The sequence below is a fragment of the Chelmon rostratus genome, chromosome 20 (assembly GCF_017976325.1).
Source record: "Chelmon rostratus isolate fCheRos1 chromosome 20, fCheRos1.pri, whole genome shotgun sequence".
Classification (NCBI taxonomy): Eukaryota; Metazoa; Chordata; class Actinopteri; order Chaetodontiformes; family Chaetodontidae; genus Chelmon; species Chelmon rostratus.
Window position 1 is genome coordinate 1,654,509 of NC_055677.1, and position 17,139 is coordinate 1,671,647.

The 17,139-nt window shown below is 41.5% G+C and overlaps 2 protein-coding genes across 2 annotated transcripts; both read left to right on the top strand.

The window, feature by feature from the left end:
* Positions 1-281: 281 nt before the first annotated feature.
* LOC121623664 (NACHT, LRR and PYD domains-containing protein 12-like) lies at positions 282-7,958 on the top strand (the record flags this gene model as incomplete). Its single annotated transcript, XM_041961029.1, has 5 exons — positions 282-433; positions 1,584-1,760; positions 2,691-2,864; positions 3,921-4,094; positions 5,667-7,958. Coding segments are annotated over 5 exons (687 nt in total), but the record flags the coding sequence as incomplete, so codon positions are not given.
* A 2,136-nt stretch (positions 7,959-10,094) lies between these two features.
* Positions 10,095-14,108, top strand: LOC121623625 (protein NLRC3-like). The gene is made up of 5 exons (XM_041960974.1): positions 10,095-10,184; positions 10,607-10,747; positions 11,115-11,234; positions 11,901-12,136; positions 12,250-14,108. The coding sequence occupies exons 2-5, from the start codon at positions 10,626-10,628 to the stop codon at positions 14,106-14,108; spliced, it is 2,337 nt and encodes a 778-aa protein (XP_041816908.1). The 5' UTR covers positions 10,095-10,184; positions 10,607-10,625.
* The last annotated feature ends 3,031 nt before the right edge of the window (positions 14,109-17,139 follow it).

Consider the following 17,139-nt stretch of genomic DNA (forward strand, 5'->3'; position numbering starts at 1 on the left):
AAATTGTTGAGTTCATTCGAAAGCACCAGATCAGGCTTCCTAGTAAGAGAGACATGGCTCTTCTTTGACATTTGGATGATGTCTGTAGAATCTGACATTATGATGATCCACAATAACACAATGACAAAGTCACTGGACTGATTTTAGGGCAAAGCTCATTGATTAGGACAGAGTCATGTTGAGCTGCACATTTACAACCTGAACACATCTGATTGGATTAGAAATGGATTTTTATCTTCATCATTTATTCTTTATTCAGGTTGAGGAACTGCAGTTTGTCAGAGATCAACTGTGCTTCTCTGGCCTCAGCTCTGAAGTCCAACCCCTCCCATCTGACAGAACTGGACCTGAGTAAGAACAAGCTGCAGGATTCAGGAGTGAAGCTGCTGTCTGCTGGACTGGAGAGTCCACACTGTAGACTGGAGACTCTGAGGTCAGTTCACTGACTCTCTGTTACTATTGTCGATCTTTAATAATAATAATAAACTTTATTGATGAAAGACCTTTTGTACAAAACATGCAGCTGAAAGTGTTTTACATTGAAAACAGAATAAAAACAGGAAACAGAAAATGAATTGAAAGAACGCAGGTAAAGATAAAAGCTGAGTGTTGCAGAGAAAGCAAAACATGTGACAGATCAACTATGAAAAGAGACATTTAAAAACAGAATGAAAATATGTTTAATGAACAAGTGAAGCTCATTTCTGTTCAGACACAACTTCCATCAGTCACGTTTTAAATGAGCTTTTGTTCATATTTTCATGTTTGTTGAAGTAAATTTAGTCTTCAGTCACAAAGATTTGTGCTTCTTAAAGAAAGTGTAGAAAATGTTGACTGTTAGTTGTTCAAGTCAATGAATGTTGATGATTTTTGGTAAATGTTCACATCTGGATCCAGATGATCCTCTGAACTAATATTTGTTTCAATTGATCAAGTTTACTTGATGAAGTGGAAATATTTCTTTAGTTTCTGATGATTTTAACCCAATAATGCCTGACCCAAGAAATAATGAACAGAAAATTCTATTTTTTTGAATTTGAAAACTTTATTTGGCCCTTTAACAATTAAAAAAAAATGCAAATATGTTTTTTTGTTTGGATCGTTTTGAGCAAAGTTTTTAACATATGGTAATGCAAAACATTTCAGAAATGCATGTATCAAATATGATACCCACGGCATTATAGGGTTAATGTGTTTTCACAAATAATGACAGATGATTGATATTGATCCTTTAACACACACACACACCCACACACACAGGAACACACACACACACACACACACACACACACACACACAGCTGTTTAAAGGATCAATATGTGGACTTGAGTGAGATGAGCAGCATGTTATTGATCTGTGTTGACATGAACAGGTGTATGAATGTTGTGGTGACATTTGGATGATGTCTGTAGAATCTGACATTATGATGATCCACAATAACACAATGACAAAGTCACTGGACTGATTTTAGGGCAAAGCTCATTGATTAGGACAGAGTCATGTTGAGCTGCACATTTACAACCTGAACACATCTGATTGGATTAGAAATGGATTTTTATCTTCATCATTTATTCTTTATTCAGGTTGAGGAGCTGCAGTTTGTCAGAGATCAGCTGTGCTTCTCTGGCCTCAGCTCTGAAGTCCAACCCCTCCCATCTGACAAAACTGGACCTGAGCTACAACAACAAGGTGCAGGATTCAGGAGTGAAGCTGCTGTCTGATCTGGTGGAGAGTCCAAACTGTAGACTGAGGACTCTGAGGTCAGATCACTGACTCTCTGTTACTATTGTCAATCTTTAACAATAATAATAAACTTTTTTGGTTAAACACATTTTGTACACAACATGGAGCTCAAAGTGTTTTACATTGAAAACAGAATAAAAACAGGAAACAGAAAATGAATTGAAAGAACGCAGGTAAAGATAAAAGCTGAGTGTTGCAGAGAAAGCAAAACATGTGACAGATCAACTATGAAAAGAGACATTTAAAAACAGAATGAAAATATGTTTAATGAACAACTGAAGCTCATTTCTGTTCAGACACAACTTCCATCAGTCACGTTTTAAATGAGCTTTTGTTGATATTTTCATGTTTGTTGAAGTAAATTTAGTCTTCAGTCACAAAGATTTGTGCTTCTTAAAGAAAGTGTAGAAAATGTTGACTGTTAGTTGTTCAAGTCAATGAATGTTGATGATTTTTGGTAAATGTTCACATCTGGATCCAGAAGATCCTCTGAACTAATATTTGTTTCAATTGATCAAGTTCACTTGATGAAGTGGAAATATTTCTTTAGTTTCTGATGATTTTAATGTGTTTTCACAAATAATGACTGATGATAGATATTGATCCTTCAGAACACACACACACACACACACACACACACACACACACACACACACACACACAGCTGTTTAAAGGATCAATATGTGGACTTGAGTGAGATGAGCAGCATGTTATTGATCTGTGTTGACATGAACAGCTGTATGAATGTTGTGGTGACATTTGGATGATGTCTGTAGAATCTGACATTATGATGATCCACAATAACACAATGACAAAGTCACTGGACTGATTTTAGGGCAAAGCTCATTGATTAGGACAGAGTCATGTTGAGCTGCACATTTACAGCCTGAACACATCTGATTGGATTAGAAATGGATTTTTATCTTCATCATTTATTCTTTATTCAGGTTGAGGAGCTGCAGGTTGTCAGAGATCAGCTGTGCTTCTCTGGCCTCAGCTCTGAAGTCCAACCCCTCCCATCTGACAGAACTGGACCTGAGTGAAAACAACCTGCAGGATTCAGGAGTGAAGCTGCTGTCTGCTGGACTGGAGAGTCCACACTGTAGACTGAAGACTCTGAGGTCAGTTCACTGACTCTCTGTTACTATTGTCGATTTTTAATAATAATAATAAACTTTATTGATAAAAGACCTTTTGTACAAAACATGCAGCTCAAAGTGTTTTACATTGAAAACAGAATAAAAACAGGAAACAGGAAATGAATTGAAAGAACGCAGGTCAAGATAAAAGCTGAGTGTTGCAGAGAAAGCAAAACATGTGACAGATCAACTATGAAAAGAGACATTTAAAAACAGAATGAAAATATGTTTAATGAACAAGTGAAGCTCATTTCTGTTCAGACACAACTTCCATCAGTCACGTTTTAAATGAGCTTTTGTTGATATTTTCATGTTTGTTGAAGTAAATTTAGTCTTCAGTCACAAAGATTTGTGCTTCTTAAAGAAAGTGTAGAAAATGTTGACTGTTAGTTGTTCAAGTCAATGAATGTTGATGATTTTTGGTAAATGTTCACATCTGGATCCAGAAGATCCTCTGAACTAATATTTGTTTCAAGTGATCAAGTTGCCTTGATGAAGTGGAAATATTTCTTTAGTTTCTGATGATTTTAATGTGTTTTCACAAATAATGACTGATGATTGATATTGATCCTTCAGAACACACACACATACACACAGAGGAACACACACACACACTCTCACACACACTCACACAGAGCAACACACACACACACACACACACACACACAAGAACACGCGCACACACAAACACACAGAGGAAAATGGAGTAACACACACACACACACACACATACATACACACACACACACACACAGCTGTTTAAAGGATCAATATGTGGCCTTGAGTGAGATGAGCAGCATGTTATTGATCTGTGTTGACATGAACAGCTGTATGAATGTTGTGGTGACATTTGGATGATGTCTGTAGAATCTGACATTATGATGATCCACAATAACACAATGACAAAGTCACTGGACTGATTTTAGGGCAAAGCTCATTGATTAGGACAGAGTCATGTTGAGCTGCACATTTACAACCTGAACACATCTGATTGGATTAGAAATGGATTTTTATCTTCATCATTTATTCTTTATTCAGGTTGAGTGGCTGCAGTTTGTCAGAGATCAGCTGTGCTTCTCTGGCCTCAGCTCTGAAGTCCAACCCCTCCCATCTGACAGAACTGGACCTGAGCTACAACAACCTGCAGGATTCAGGAGTGAAGCTGCTGTCTGATCTGGTGGAGAGTCCAGACTGTAGACTGAGGACCGTGAGGTCAGTAGAGGGTTGGAGTCAGTCCATGCTGGTCTCAGCAGGTTTGTTCTAAACACAGTTAGTATCAAAGCACAGATCCAGTATTTCCTGTAAACCTCCAACCTTCTCAGCAGCTGCTTTCCTCAGTGAAGCTGTGAGAGGAGAATGGTGACAGGCTTCAGGATTGGACAGAAACACACAGAGAGAGAACAGTCAGCCAATCAGAGGAGTCAGAATCTTGTTGTGATCATGTGTTTGAGTTGATGTGCAGACGACTGTTGTTGTTGTGTTCATGTCTACAGGAAATAAAGCTGGATTACAGCTGACAGCATCACAAGCTGTATAGAGACAGAGGTCCTCCTTCATCAAACTGTCGTACCATCAAATCTGATCTCAAACTGTTTGTTCTCTCATTTCAGCACTAAAGAATTGATCAGTTAATGTTTGTCACAGCTCTCAGATCAGTGTGACTGAAGCCTGCAAATCTCTGGCTCTCATTTCAAAGAACCATCATTACATTTCGTAACCATGTGGCCGGTGTATGAAAACGTATGAGTGTCTGTAAGTGAGTGAACACCGGCTAAATACTGGCTGACAGTACTTTTTGACTTGGCTAACGTCGACCCATCAAACACAACGCTGTGTTGTTTGTGTAAAATGGGTGAAACATGGAATGAAATGTAGAACTTCTGCAGCAGAACCTCACAGTGGGTGTGATTAGCCTCGTTAAAAACTGCTGAATATTAACTTCATATTATTAGTAGAGTGGCTGAAGTATAGTGTGATAAACTGAGAAGAGTCGGGGGCAGCTAATAATTCATTGATACTTCACTGTCAGGATTTTATTTCCACGGCACTTGACCAGCATCGAGCACAAAGGGCTTTCAAATAAAACACAATGATGGAATATTAAGAAAAATAAAAAATAGAACGACAATATTAAAAGTGAGCATTAAAACAAAGCAAGAACAGAAAACAGTGACGTTAAAACACGTCACGGTCATGTCTGTATACTCTTCATCAGATTTCCACAGAGAGGAACATGTTCATATATAGCTGATCCCTGTCAGACCAGCTGTACCAGTATATATATGCATCTGTCCATTTGTCCCAATATTTTTATACCAGACTCCATATTTACATGTTTGTCCTGTGATATTTCTAAAGTAGATGAAATATTCAGATGTGACTGAGACTCTGGTTGTTAGCAGCTTTGAACCTTAACAGCAGTAAATGCATCATTCCAGTGAACAGTGAATATCTGTGTCTCTGCAGTGATGATGCGTTCAGGGACTCTCAGCACTTTATTTCCACTGTGTACTTGAGTGACATGTGCAGAGTAAACAGGCTTGATGGCCAAAGTGTCTGCAGGTGTGTGAGCTTCCAGCTCAGTGTGTTCACTCCAACACGTTAACATGAGAGCTGAGAGGAAGCTGGCTACGCTACACAGCCGCTCCACTTCTGGTCTGAACAGGACTGAAGTCCCTGCTGCTCTTTATACTGGATGTGCTGCATCACTGACTGCCAGCTGATGAAGGAGTCTCTGTAAACTCTGATTCATGACTTCTGTTGTCTGTCTTCTTCTCTCATCAGATGGAAGTGATCGTGATCGAGCGTGAGCGATCAGAAAGGTGATTGGCTGAGAGCCGATCGGCTGCGTCCTGATGATCCAGAGAGGTTGAAGCAGCAGCAGCAGCTTGTGGGTGGAGAGGCTCTGACTGGGCCATGTTACTGGGAGGTAGAGTGGAGAGGAGAGCTTCATCCAGCAGTGACTGACAGAGGAACCACAACAAGTGGAGATGAGTGTCAGTGCTGCAGTGTGAACTGCTCTGAGATCAGCTCCACTGTCAGACACAGTGTCCAGTCCAGCATCCTCCCTGTGTGTTGCTGTGGATGTGACAGAGTATCATCAGCTCTGTCCTTCTACACAGTCTCTGCAGACACTCCTCCACTCCTTCTGCTCCTCACTTACACACCTCCTCCACCTGGAACCTGGACTTTATATACTCATTAGTATAAATGTACATATATGTATTTGACAAAGATGGCGCCTTTGTGTATGGCGAGCCGTCCACCTCTGCTCTGTGTTTTGTTGCTCCTGCTCTTAATTTCACTTTTTGTAAATAATGTGTCACCGTTGCTGCTGTATGATCGATAAAGTCTACGTTCTACGACTGTAGTGGACAGTCAAAGACGCTCCCACCGTTCCTGGCGTCTGTGCCCCACTACCTGCGGCGTCTTCCTGTTCCTCCGCCCCGCAAACGTCGTCACAGAAAGCGGGGGAAACGAAGCGGAGTCCTTGTTCGACTGAGAGTCTGCCTGGCACAGTCCTCGGAGTACGATCATCGTCACCTGCTGCGGTTACCCCGGGAATTTGACGGCTTCATTGTGCGGTGCTCCTCGGAGGTCAGCTGGCTCCGATCAGCTGTTCCAGATGCCGGCTACACACATCCCAGCCGCCCGTGGCGGGTCAGCATCTACAGACGAGGCTCCTTGCAGGAAAATCTCTGTCCTGTTGCTCGTGGTTCCAAGCGAACCGACCACACGCCAGTGCGCGTCCCCCTCATTAATACGAGGTCTTTGACAAATGAAACTTTTATCCTGAACGATTGCTTCTCAACACACGTGCTGGATTTCCTCTTGTTGACGGAGACGTGGATTAACCCGGTGACGACAGCACGTTCACTGAGCCCCCCCCCCCCCCGCTGTTCTTTCCTCATTACACGTACGTCCTCGTTCGACATTATCTCGTCTAATAGACACTGCCCCCGTGTGTTGTTCAGTACCATTAATTCCGTTGTGAGCCCCCACTCTCGTCCTCTGTCTGACGCCACTGTTTCTACATGTGAGGACTTCTTGCACTTTTTCGTTGACAAAGTGATGTCTGTGAGAGCGCTGAGCAGCGGCAGCATCAGACCAGACCAGACCAGTCTGCTACAACCCCACACTCCTCAGCGTTTGACCACTTTGAGCCCATCTCCCTCTCATCACTTGCTGATGTAGTGAAACACATGAAAACAACAAATTGCCCTTTGGATGTTTTCCCAACAAAATTGCTTAAAAAGGGTGTTCTCTACTGTTGGGCCTGTCCTCTTGGTTTTAATGAACACTTGCCTTAGCTCAGGATGTGTTCCGGCTTCTTTTAAACATGCTGTTGTGAGACCACTTCTTAAAAAAACACATCTGGATGCTAATGTTTTATCTCATTTTAGACCTGTTTCTAATGTGCCTTTTATCTCAAAAGTCCTTGAGAAAATTGTTTTTGTCCAGTTGCAGGCATTTTTAGAAAATAATTTTATCCTGGAAAAATTCCAGTCTGGGTTCAGATCACGGCAGAGCACAGAGTCTGCACTGCTTAAAGTACACAATGACATAACTGTGTTTGTTGATGCCAAACGTCCTGTTGTCCTTGTGCTGCTTGACTTAACGGCAGCATTTGATACAGTGGACCATTCCATTCTCTTGTCCCGCTTAAATAATTATGTTGGTATCCGTGGTACTGCACTCAAGTGGTTTGATTCTTACCTAAACAACAGGACTTTTTCTGTCATGATTGGTGACCTGTCCTCCTCTGTTGCCTCTTTGTTTTGTGGAGTTCCCCAGGGCTCTATTTTGGGACCTTTGCTTTTTTCACTTTATATGTTGCCGCAGGGCGTCAATTATAGCGAGACATAATTTAGCATTTAACTGCTACGCTGATGACCTCCAGCTGTATTTACCAGTGTTCCCAACCAAAAGTGTTGCTCTTCAGTCCCTCACAGACTGCATGACAGTGACATAGATTTAAAAAAATGTACTTTTTGTTTTTAAAGCCCTCAGCGGCCTAGCTCCTATTTATTTGACAGAGCTTCTCTCTGTCCGAAACCCAAACAGGGCGCTAAGGTCCACAAATCTAGGTGGATCAAGCCTTTTCTGTCGCTTGGCCCAGACTCTGGAACAAACTGCCCCCTGACATGCGCACCATCACAGACTTTGGCCTCTTCAAAACTCGGCTCAAAACACATCTTTTCAGACTGGCTTTTAATACACAGTAATGTGGTGACATTTTATTTTATCATCTTATTTTATTAGATTTTATCTGTTTGTTATTTCCCTGGTGTGTGTTCTGTTGTTGTTTTCTTTTAATCTGTTTTCATTTCTAATTTTACAGTTTGTTTTTAACTAGAAAGCACTTTGGTCACCTTGAGTGTTGTAAAGTGCTATATAAATACATTTTGATTGATTGATTGATTGATTGATATATAGCCAGCTTGTATTTTGTATTTCTCTTTCTGTTGCTATTTTTTCCAACTGCTATTACCTGCTGCTGTAATACCCAAATGTCCCCAGCTGGGGATTAATAAAGTCATCTATCTTAAGATGGAGTTTACACACTAATAATGTTTTCAGGATTGCATCAGTTAAAATAGTTCCAACATCAGTATAAGTTACAACTTAAATCTTTCACCTAGTCCTCAGTAGATGTAAATATGTTCTGGTTGGCATGGCGAATGGTTTCGAGAGGAGGATAAGAAAGAGCAAATTTTACCAGCTGTTTCAGGCTGGCAACGCGTTCTCTGTGATAGATTCCACCCCTTTGACAGTCCCTCCCTATAAGTGTGTCTGACACTCAGATATTTTCTCCCATTTCAAAACAGGGTTGGTGATTCACTTCAAGGGCATAAATCTACTGTGTGTGGAGCGATGAGAGCAGTCGCATTGTGTCAGCACTTCAACTGTAATGTTTCCAACTCAACAAAACATCATCCGTCACCCCTAAGCACTACCCCTAACTTCCGTGTTCTGTCCGCAAAGCGTCCGACGGATCTGATCGCTGCCATTGTAGACAATCCATACAGCTCCATCAGGCGCGTTCAGTCTACGTTTCAGAATCAGGTCTCCGTTCTGCTCAGCACAGAATATGCTCCCATATGCTGTGACGGACGACGTGTCAGTCTGCAGAGAGCAGAACGAGCCAGACAGGATGTCAGACACAGGAACGGAGGTTTTCAAAATAAAACACCCTGTGCAGACTCCTGTCTATAATAAAGAAAAATTTAAAACAGACAACAAAAGAAACCATTAAACTCCGAAGCCGCGCCGAAGGTTTGAAGTGTTTGAAGTGTGACCATCTGCAGCTCGGTGTCCTGTTGGGTCTGCTGTTTGACCAGGTGGCTTCTTTTTAAGTCCGACCACAGACAGGAGCCCTGTATTCTGACAGCGTGATGCATGCGATGAGATATAAGGGTCAATGAGGCCAGACAGGTGTGAAGAGGTGAGTCCATTTAAAAAATACATGACGTGAAAAAATGACATTTTCAGTGTTCAGCGCTCAAACGTGTCCAGCACACGAGACACAGCTTGAATGGTAGAAAGAGGGAAGACAAAACAAAATGCAAGTAAAAACATGTTGAATCACATCATGTGTGAAAACACAGTGTCTCATAAAACTGACAAATCCAACATGTGATGGAGAGTTTCAGCAAAATGTCAGAAAAATCTGAGTCTTCTGGCCCAGAAATGAGCAAATCTTCTCTTTTTTTCTCCAAACATTCACAAACTGACATCCTGCAAGCACGATTTGAAAACTTTGACCCAAAACCAGCTTCCAGCCGACAATTAGCACAAAATAAAAACGAACAAAGATTATTTAGTCCCAAAGAATCAATAACATCATCCCCAAAAACTGCAAACTGATTAAAAACGTGTCTCCTGTGCTGAGATGAACTGTGTTTGTGTTTCTTGTCAGTCTAAAAGTACATTCAGTTCATTTGCTTTGATGCAGTTTAGTTGTAACTTCAACAAAACAGATTATTTCCATCATTTAAATGCTGAAGCACCAACATCTTGACAGAAAAGCCTTTTTAATTCAGTCTGTTCGAGCCAAAAGAAACACTGATGAACACATCATGTTAAACAGCTGATCTGTGAGCAACACACACACACACACATACACACACACAGATGCTGCCTGGTGACTTCCTGTAAATGATGAGGGGAGGAGCAACACTGATCATGTGACCCAGGCTCATGAGAACAGGGAGGGAATCCTGAAAGAGAAACTAAAGTCAGAGAGTTCAGACTCCATGTTGAGTGAACAGAGCAGACGGAGGAGAAGTGAAGCTGAAGCAGGTGAGTGTTAATCCAACGTTTCATGACTTTACTGTTAAAGTGTGAGTCAGTTTCCTTCCTGTGGACTGTAGAGGACACAAATGTTAGACTGTGTGAGAGAGAGACCATGTATGACCATGTATTAATCACATTGTGGGGACTCGCCGTCCTTATGGGGACAAAACGGAAGTCCCTGTAATGTAAATCATTAACTTTTAGGGTGAAGACTTTGGTCAAGTTCAGGTTTAGGCAAGCAGTGGTCATGGTGATGGTTAGGATTAGTCTCCAGGAAATGAATATAAGTCGTTTTAATGTCCCCAGAAATGATGGAAACATGATTGTGTGTGTGTGTGTGTGTGTGTGTGTTACTTCCTGCTCTCTCAGTCTTGTTTCTTGATTCTTGTGTTCTGAGCTCACCGTCAGCGTCACTGTTTTACTCTCAGACTGACCTCAGATCAGAAGATGATGGAGGAAGAGGAGGACAGAGTTAAGTCTTCAGCATCCAGCTGTCTGTCTATGAAGAGTGACCGGTCCAAAGAACGTCCTCCAGACTTCAGCCATGAACCTGGACCCTCAGACACAAAGTGAGAGAACTGCTATTAACTCATTTCTACGACTCACTTTCAGTGACTTCTGTCAGCGCCATGTTTTCATTGTTTTCACTGTTTTCATTGTTTTCATTGTTTTCATTTTGTGGTTTTATATTAAAAATGTCACTAAAATGTATTTTTAAATTTAACAAACGTTTTGTGACATGAAGAGAAATCATTGGAGGCATCTTCATCTTAGAATGTGTGACAGCTGTCAGTCACAGAGAAAAGCTCTGATCTAATCTAAGAGGACTAATGCAGACTTTTAAAGGTCCTCATTATGGACAGGAGCAGCAGTTTGTGTTTTTAGAGCTTCATTAATGTGAATGTGATAGAAATAAAAACATGTTGGTGTTTGCAGAGTTCAGTACAGCAGACAGAGAGCAGAGTCTCCAGCATCCAGCTGTCTGTCTATGAAGAGTGACCGGTCCAAAGATTATCCTCCAGTCTTCAGCCATGAACCTGGACCCTCAGACACAAAGTGAGACTCTGTTTTTACTGTAAACTGACCTGATGGGAGATGATGCATTGAGGATGAAGATAAAATATCTAGATTTCTATTCATGATGCAGAACTTTTGGTGCAGAAAGTGTTTCAAACTCAGATCGACCTTATTTTATTTCTGCAGTAAAACTGTTGAGAAGCTTCATTTCAACATTTACACCTCAGGAACATTCATATATTTCTGCCCTCACATTGAAGCTGCTGTGAACATTTGCAACGATTCAGAATGTGAAAGAATCTGCTTCACATGTGAAATTCACTTTCTCATATTTGATCTGAGAATCATTTATTGGTTTGACTCTTCATCAGATCAGCTGTTATGACCAGATGCATGTTGAATCACTTTGAGTCATAATTGTACAACATGTGATAAAAAGTGATTTGTAGAAGAGCTTTGCTCACCGTGATCAACACTTTGAATCATTAGTAAGTGAACCTTTGAGTTCAGACTCTCTCCATCAGATATTGTTCCTAAAGGTCAGGAACAAACATCCATGGACAGAACTTGTGTAAAAGTCATCAGTGCACGAGAAAGAGACACTTCTAATGTCAGTTTAAAGTGAACTAACACAGCATCGCACAAATCTTCACATTTTCAACAACCATCAGTGATTGAGTTTAGTTATAAAGAAATGTCTTTCAGAGAGAGGAAGAGGAGTCATGTTTCTGTGGAGGAGCAGCCGTCCTGCTGTGTTTTGTGTCAGGACGTCCTGAAGGATCCAGTCTCTACCAGCTGTGGACACCGGTTCTGCAGACAGTGCATCACCTCATACTGGGACCAGTCTGCTTCATCAGGAGAGTCCTCCTGTCCCCAGTGTGGAGACAGATCCAGAACGAGAGCTGGACTGCAGACAGCCAGTCAGACCTGCACTGTGCAAAGTAAGACTGTCCACCCACACATGTTGAAACTGTGACCTTCTACAATTCATGACATTTATTTGCAGAGTTTGTCAGATTTTCTTTGTTTTGTCTCATTTTTCTCTTTTTTTTAGTGACTGGTGATCTTCAGGAGGTTTTAGATGAACATAAGATCAGTCTGAGGAGGAGATGTGAATGTGTGACTGAAGGAAGTGATGAACCAGGAAGTGGAACCCTCCTCAACAGGATCTACACTGAGCTCTACATCACAGAGGGACAGAGTGAAGAGGTTAATACCCAACATGAGGTGAGGCAGCTTGAGACAACCTCCAAGATGGAGACCCTCCATGAGACTCCAATCAAGTGCCAGGACATCTTTAAAGCCTCACCTGACCAGCAGAGACACATCAGAGTCGTTCTGACGAACGGCGTCGCTGGCGTTGGAAAAACCTTCTCAGTGCAGAAGTTCAGTCTGGACTGGGCAGAGGGCTTGGAAAACCAAGACGTCAGCCTGGTGGTTCTGCTTTCGTTCAGGGAGCTGAACTTGATCAAAGATGAGCAGTACAGTCTTCTGACGCTGCTCCGTGTTTTCCATCCAACATTACAGAAGGTGACAGCAGAGAAGCTCGCTGTCTGTAAGCTTTTGTTCATCTTTGACGGCCTGGATGAAAGCAGACTTTCACTGGATTTCCACAACAACGAGGTTTTGTCTGATGTCTCACAGAAGTCATCAGTCAACGTGCTGTTGACAAACCTCATCAAGGGGAATCTGCTTCCCTCGGCTCTCGTCTGGATCACTTCCAGACCCGCGGCAGCCAATCAGATCCCTCCTACATGTGTCGACAGGGTAACAGAAGTACGAGGCTTCACTGATGCCCAGAAGGAGGAGTACTTCAGGAGGAGATTCAGTGATGAAGATCTGTCCAGCAGAATCATCTCACACATCAAGACCTCCAGGAGCCTCCACATCATGTGTCAAATTCCAGTCTTCTGCTGGATCACTGCTACAGTTCTGGACCACATGTTGACTACAGACCAGAGAGGAGAGCTGCCCAAGACCCTGACTGACATGTACTCCCACTTCCTGCTGGTTCAGACAAAGAGGAAGAAGCAGAAGTATGTTGAGGAACATGAGACGAGTCCACAGGAGCTGATGAAGGCTGACAGGGAAGTTCTTCTGAAGCTGGGGAGGCTGGCCTTTGAACAGCTGGAGAAAGGAAACATCATGTTCTACCAAGAAGACCTGGAGCAGTGTGGTCTTGATGTCACTGAAGCCCTGGTTTACTCTGGAGTTTGTACAGAGATCTTCAAAAGAGAGTGTGTGATCTTCCAGAAAACAGTTTACTGCTTTGTTCATCTGAGCATTCAGGAGTTTCTGGCTGCAGTCTACATGTTCCACTGTTACACCAGCAGGAACACAGCGGTACTGGAGGGTTTCCTAAAAGACTGGAAACCCAGCGACTCAAAACCAAGTTCTTTTTTGGAGAACATTAAATATTTTGGAAACATTAATAGCCACCACCCATCCCTGGATGTCTTTCTAAGGAGCAACATGGAGAAATCTCTTGAAAGTAAAAATGGCCACCTGGACCTGTTTGTTCGCTTCCTTCATGGCCTCTCTCTGAAGTCCAACCAGAGACTCTTAGGAGGCCTGCTGGGTCAAAGAAAAAACAAGTCAGAAATCATCCAAAGAGCCATCAACAACCTGAAGGAGATGAACAGTGATGATATCTCTCCTGACAGAAGCATCAACATCTTCCACTGTCTGATGGAGATGAACGACCCCTCAGTACATCAGGAGATCCAAGAGTTCCTGAAGTCAGAGAACAGATCAGAGAAGAAACTCTCTGAGATCCACTGCTCAGCTCTGGCCTACATGCTGCAGATGTCAGAGGAGGTTCTGGATGAGTTTTACCTGAAGAAGTACAACACAACACTGGAGGGACGACAGAGACTGATTCCAGCTGTGAGGAACTGTAGAAAGGCTCTGTAAGTCCAGATGTGATTATCAACACTGTTCAGAAACGTAAAGCTGAAGCCATCAGTGTTAAAGATACACACTTTACACACATAACTTCACACTATAAGAGTTTAACCCTGATTTCAAAAAAGCCAGAACACTTTTTAAAACGTAAATAAAACAGAATGCAGTGATCTGCAAATTATTTTCTAATTTTATTAAATTAAATACAAAGACAAGATATTTAATGTTCAAACCAATGAACTTGTTTCTCACAACAGTAACTGTAGAGGCAACATATGCAGAGAAAACAGCAGCACACGTTTCCACTGTGATTTTGACTGAATTAGCAGCCACAGTCTTTGTGTATGGAGCTCCTGATTGACTCAGACAGCAGCTCATGACACAGTCAGCTCCTGGGACGCCTCCAGGTTCATTCTGCCAGTGAAGAGCTCAGCAGGTTCAGTTCAGTGGAGGATCTCCATCATCAACCAGCTCAGTTATAGTCTTTGTTCCAAAACATTCACTGCAGCCAGCTGAACTCCACTTGATACAACTATGACCCAGAAAATTATAACAATACAATCTTTAGTCATTATTACAACAAAAATGTTGATACGCTGTGTGAAACATGAACAGAATGCTGATCCTTTCTGACAGAAACTGACCTGAAAACAGCACAAAGTCAATATATTTACTGTCTGAGCTCATCAGTTCATTGATTTCTGTAAATATCAGCTGAATCTGAATCTGATGCAGCAACACGTTTCAAACACGTTGTGACAGCAGCAACTAAAGACTGGGAAAGATGTGGGACGCTCCAAAAACACCTGTTTGGATCATTCCACAGGTAAACAGGCTGATTGGAAATGATTGATTCTGGTTTTATTGATGTTTCTCACGGTCTCTCTCTCAGTTCAGACCTTTTGAATCGGGGTTGTCTGATATTAATGAAATAGGAGTCATTAAATTAATTTCATGGCAGATGAAAAGCAGATAAAGTGACACAAGATGTAACAAAGATTCACAAAATACACACAGACACATGACTGAGGTAAATACATGTGACTGCAGTTAATAAAGTTCAACAAACACAAATCAGAGCAGCCTGTTCATCAAACTATGACACATATTTACATTAGAGACATTTTGTCTGAAGCTGAAATTTGTGGTTTATTATGTTGCTCAAGGAAAGTTTGACATGTGGACAAGAGGAGCTTCAAACCACAAACCTGGTGGTCAATGGCTGAGCAGCTGAGGCTGACCAACCGACAGCATGTTCAGTTTATATTCTCTGTCATCACAGACTTTCAGGCTGTCGACTCTCAGAGACTCACTGTGAAGTCGTGGCCTCAGCTCTGAAGTCCAACCCCTCCCATCTGAGAGAGCTGGACCTGAGCTACACCAAGCTGCAGGATTCAGGAGTGAAGTTGCTGTCTGCTGGACTGGAGAGTCCAAACTGTAGACTGGAGACTCTGAGGTCAGTTCTTGTTTTTTTGTTCTTGTCCAGTGTTTGTCTACCAAATTTAAATCCATTCCAGGTGTTTTAAGTTTTCTTCAGTTCTCTTGTTTTCTGGGTTTGTCTGAGCACAAATCACAACAGCTCTTTTTCAAAGTTTAACAGTCTGAACAGTTTGACTCAGAGTTCAGTCTAGACTTAATTTGTGTTGGTTTTATGAATGACACACACACACACACACACACACACACACACTGTGTGAAGCACATTTCCTAACGCAGGTGTTTGAAGTATCGTGTCTGATCTGTCACCAGCGACAGGTGACACTTCAACATGTCGTGATGCTTCCATTCAGAAAAAGTCGTCACTTTGTGTTCTGACTCAACCAGTAAACAGGAGCATAAATAATAAACTTTATTAATACAAGAAGCCAGCAGGACACATTTAAGATGACGAGAAGATCCGTCTCACTTTGCTCAGTGCACATTTGATGCAGTCATAGATAGATAGATAGATAGATAGATAGATAGATAGATAGATATACTTTATTTATCCCAAGCTGGGAAATTGCAGTGCAGCAGCAGCATTACACACAGTGAAATAAGTGAAAATAAGACTATAAAGAACAAACTATACATAATAAAAATATAAAAATAGCGAGCAGTAAAAAGTTTATATACATAACAAAATAATAAAATAGCCAAATAGTAAACAGTAGTAAAAGTATTGCACAAAAGGAATATCAAATGCAAATGGCAGTGAAAATTAAGTGTACCGTGACTGTAAGAACAAACTATATATAATAAAATATCGAAATAACAAGCAGTAAAAAATTATATACATAATAATAAAATATCAAAAGCAAACAGTCGTGGTAAGAAGTATTGTATTATTATTATTATCTTCAGCTGTTATTGTACAGTGTAATGACATGTGGCAGGAAAGATTTCCTGTATCTGTCCCTTCGACAGCGGAGCTGCAGCAGCCTGTGGGAGAAGGTGCTCCGCTGTCTGTCCACTGTGTGATGGAGAGGGTGCTGATCATTGTCCATGATGGATAGCAGTTTATTCAGCGTCCTCCTCTCCACCATAGAGATGATTGAGGATGAAGCTCACAGTCAGTCAGCTGTGTGTTGATGCAGACGAGTTGATGAGTTTTGTATTTACTGAAATGATTATTTATGTCCTAAAGTCTTATTTATTTCATATTGGCATATTTAAGTTCTATAGAAAGCATCTGTGATGTTTTCAGTCCAGCGTGGGAGCTGCTGCTGTCCAGCTAGCTCAGCTCTGACTTACAGAATGATGACTTGAGTCGTAGTTAGCTTTACTCGCTGTTTCCTGTGGCTCTTCACACCATCTGACACAGACTGAGTGAAAACTAACTGTAAGACAGAAGAGACACAATCACCAGTTTGTTGGCAACATGTGTTTTTCCTGCTGTAAATACATGAAAATAAAACATGTTTTTTTTTCAAACAAATCAAATACATTTCAATGGAAGTAACGTTTTTAACAAACAATCAAATCTTTATTTCCATCTTTGCCTCTGTAGCATTTCCAGTGTGGATTAGAGTGTTTATAGAAGAGCATGTGGACAGATTCA

Coding starts and splice junctions, on each gene's coding strand:
- LOC121623625 (XM_041960974.1), top strand. CDS start 10,626: ATGATGGAGGAAGAGGAGGACAGAGTTAAGTCTTCAGCATCCAGCTGT. Junction 11,235..11,900: donor CCTGGACCCTCAGACACAAA/GTGAGACTCTGT, acceptor AATGTCTTTCAG/AGAGAGGAAGAGGAGTCATG. Junction 12,137..12,249: donor TCAGACCTGCACTGTGCAAA/GTAAGACTGTCC, acceptor TCTTTTTTTTAG/TGACTGGTGATCTTCAGGAG.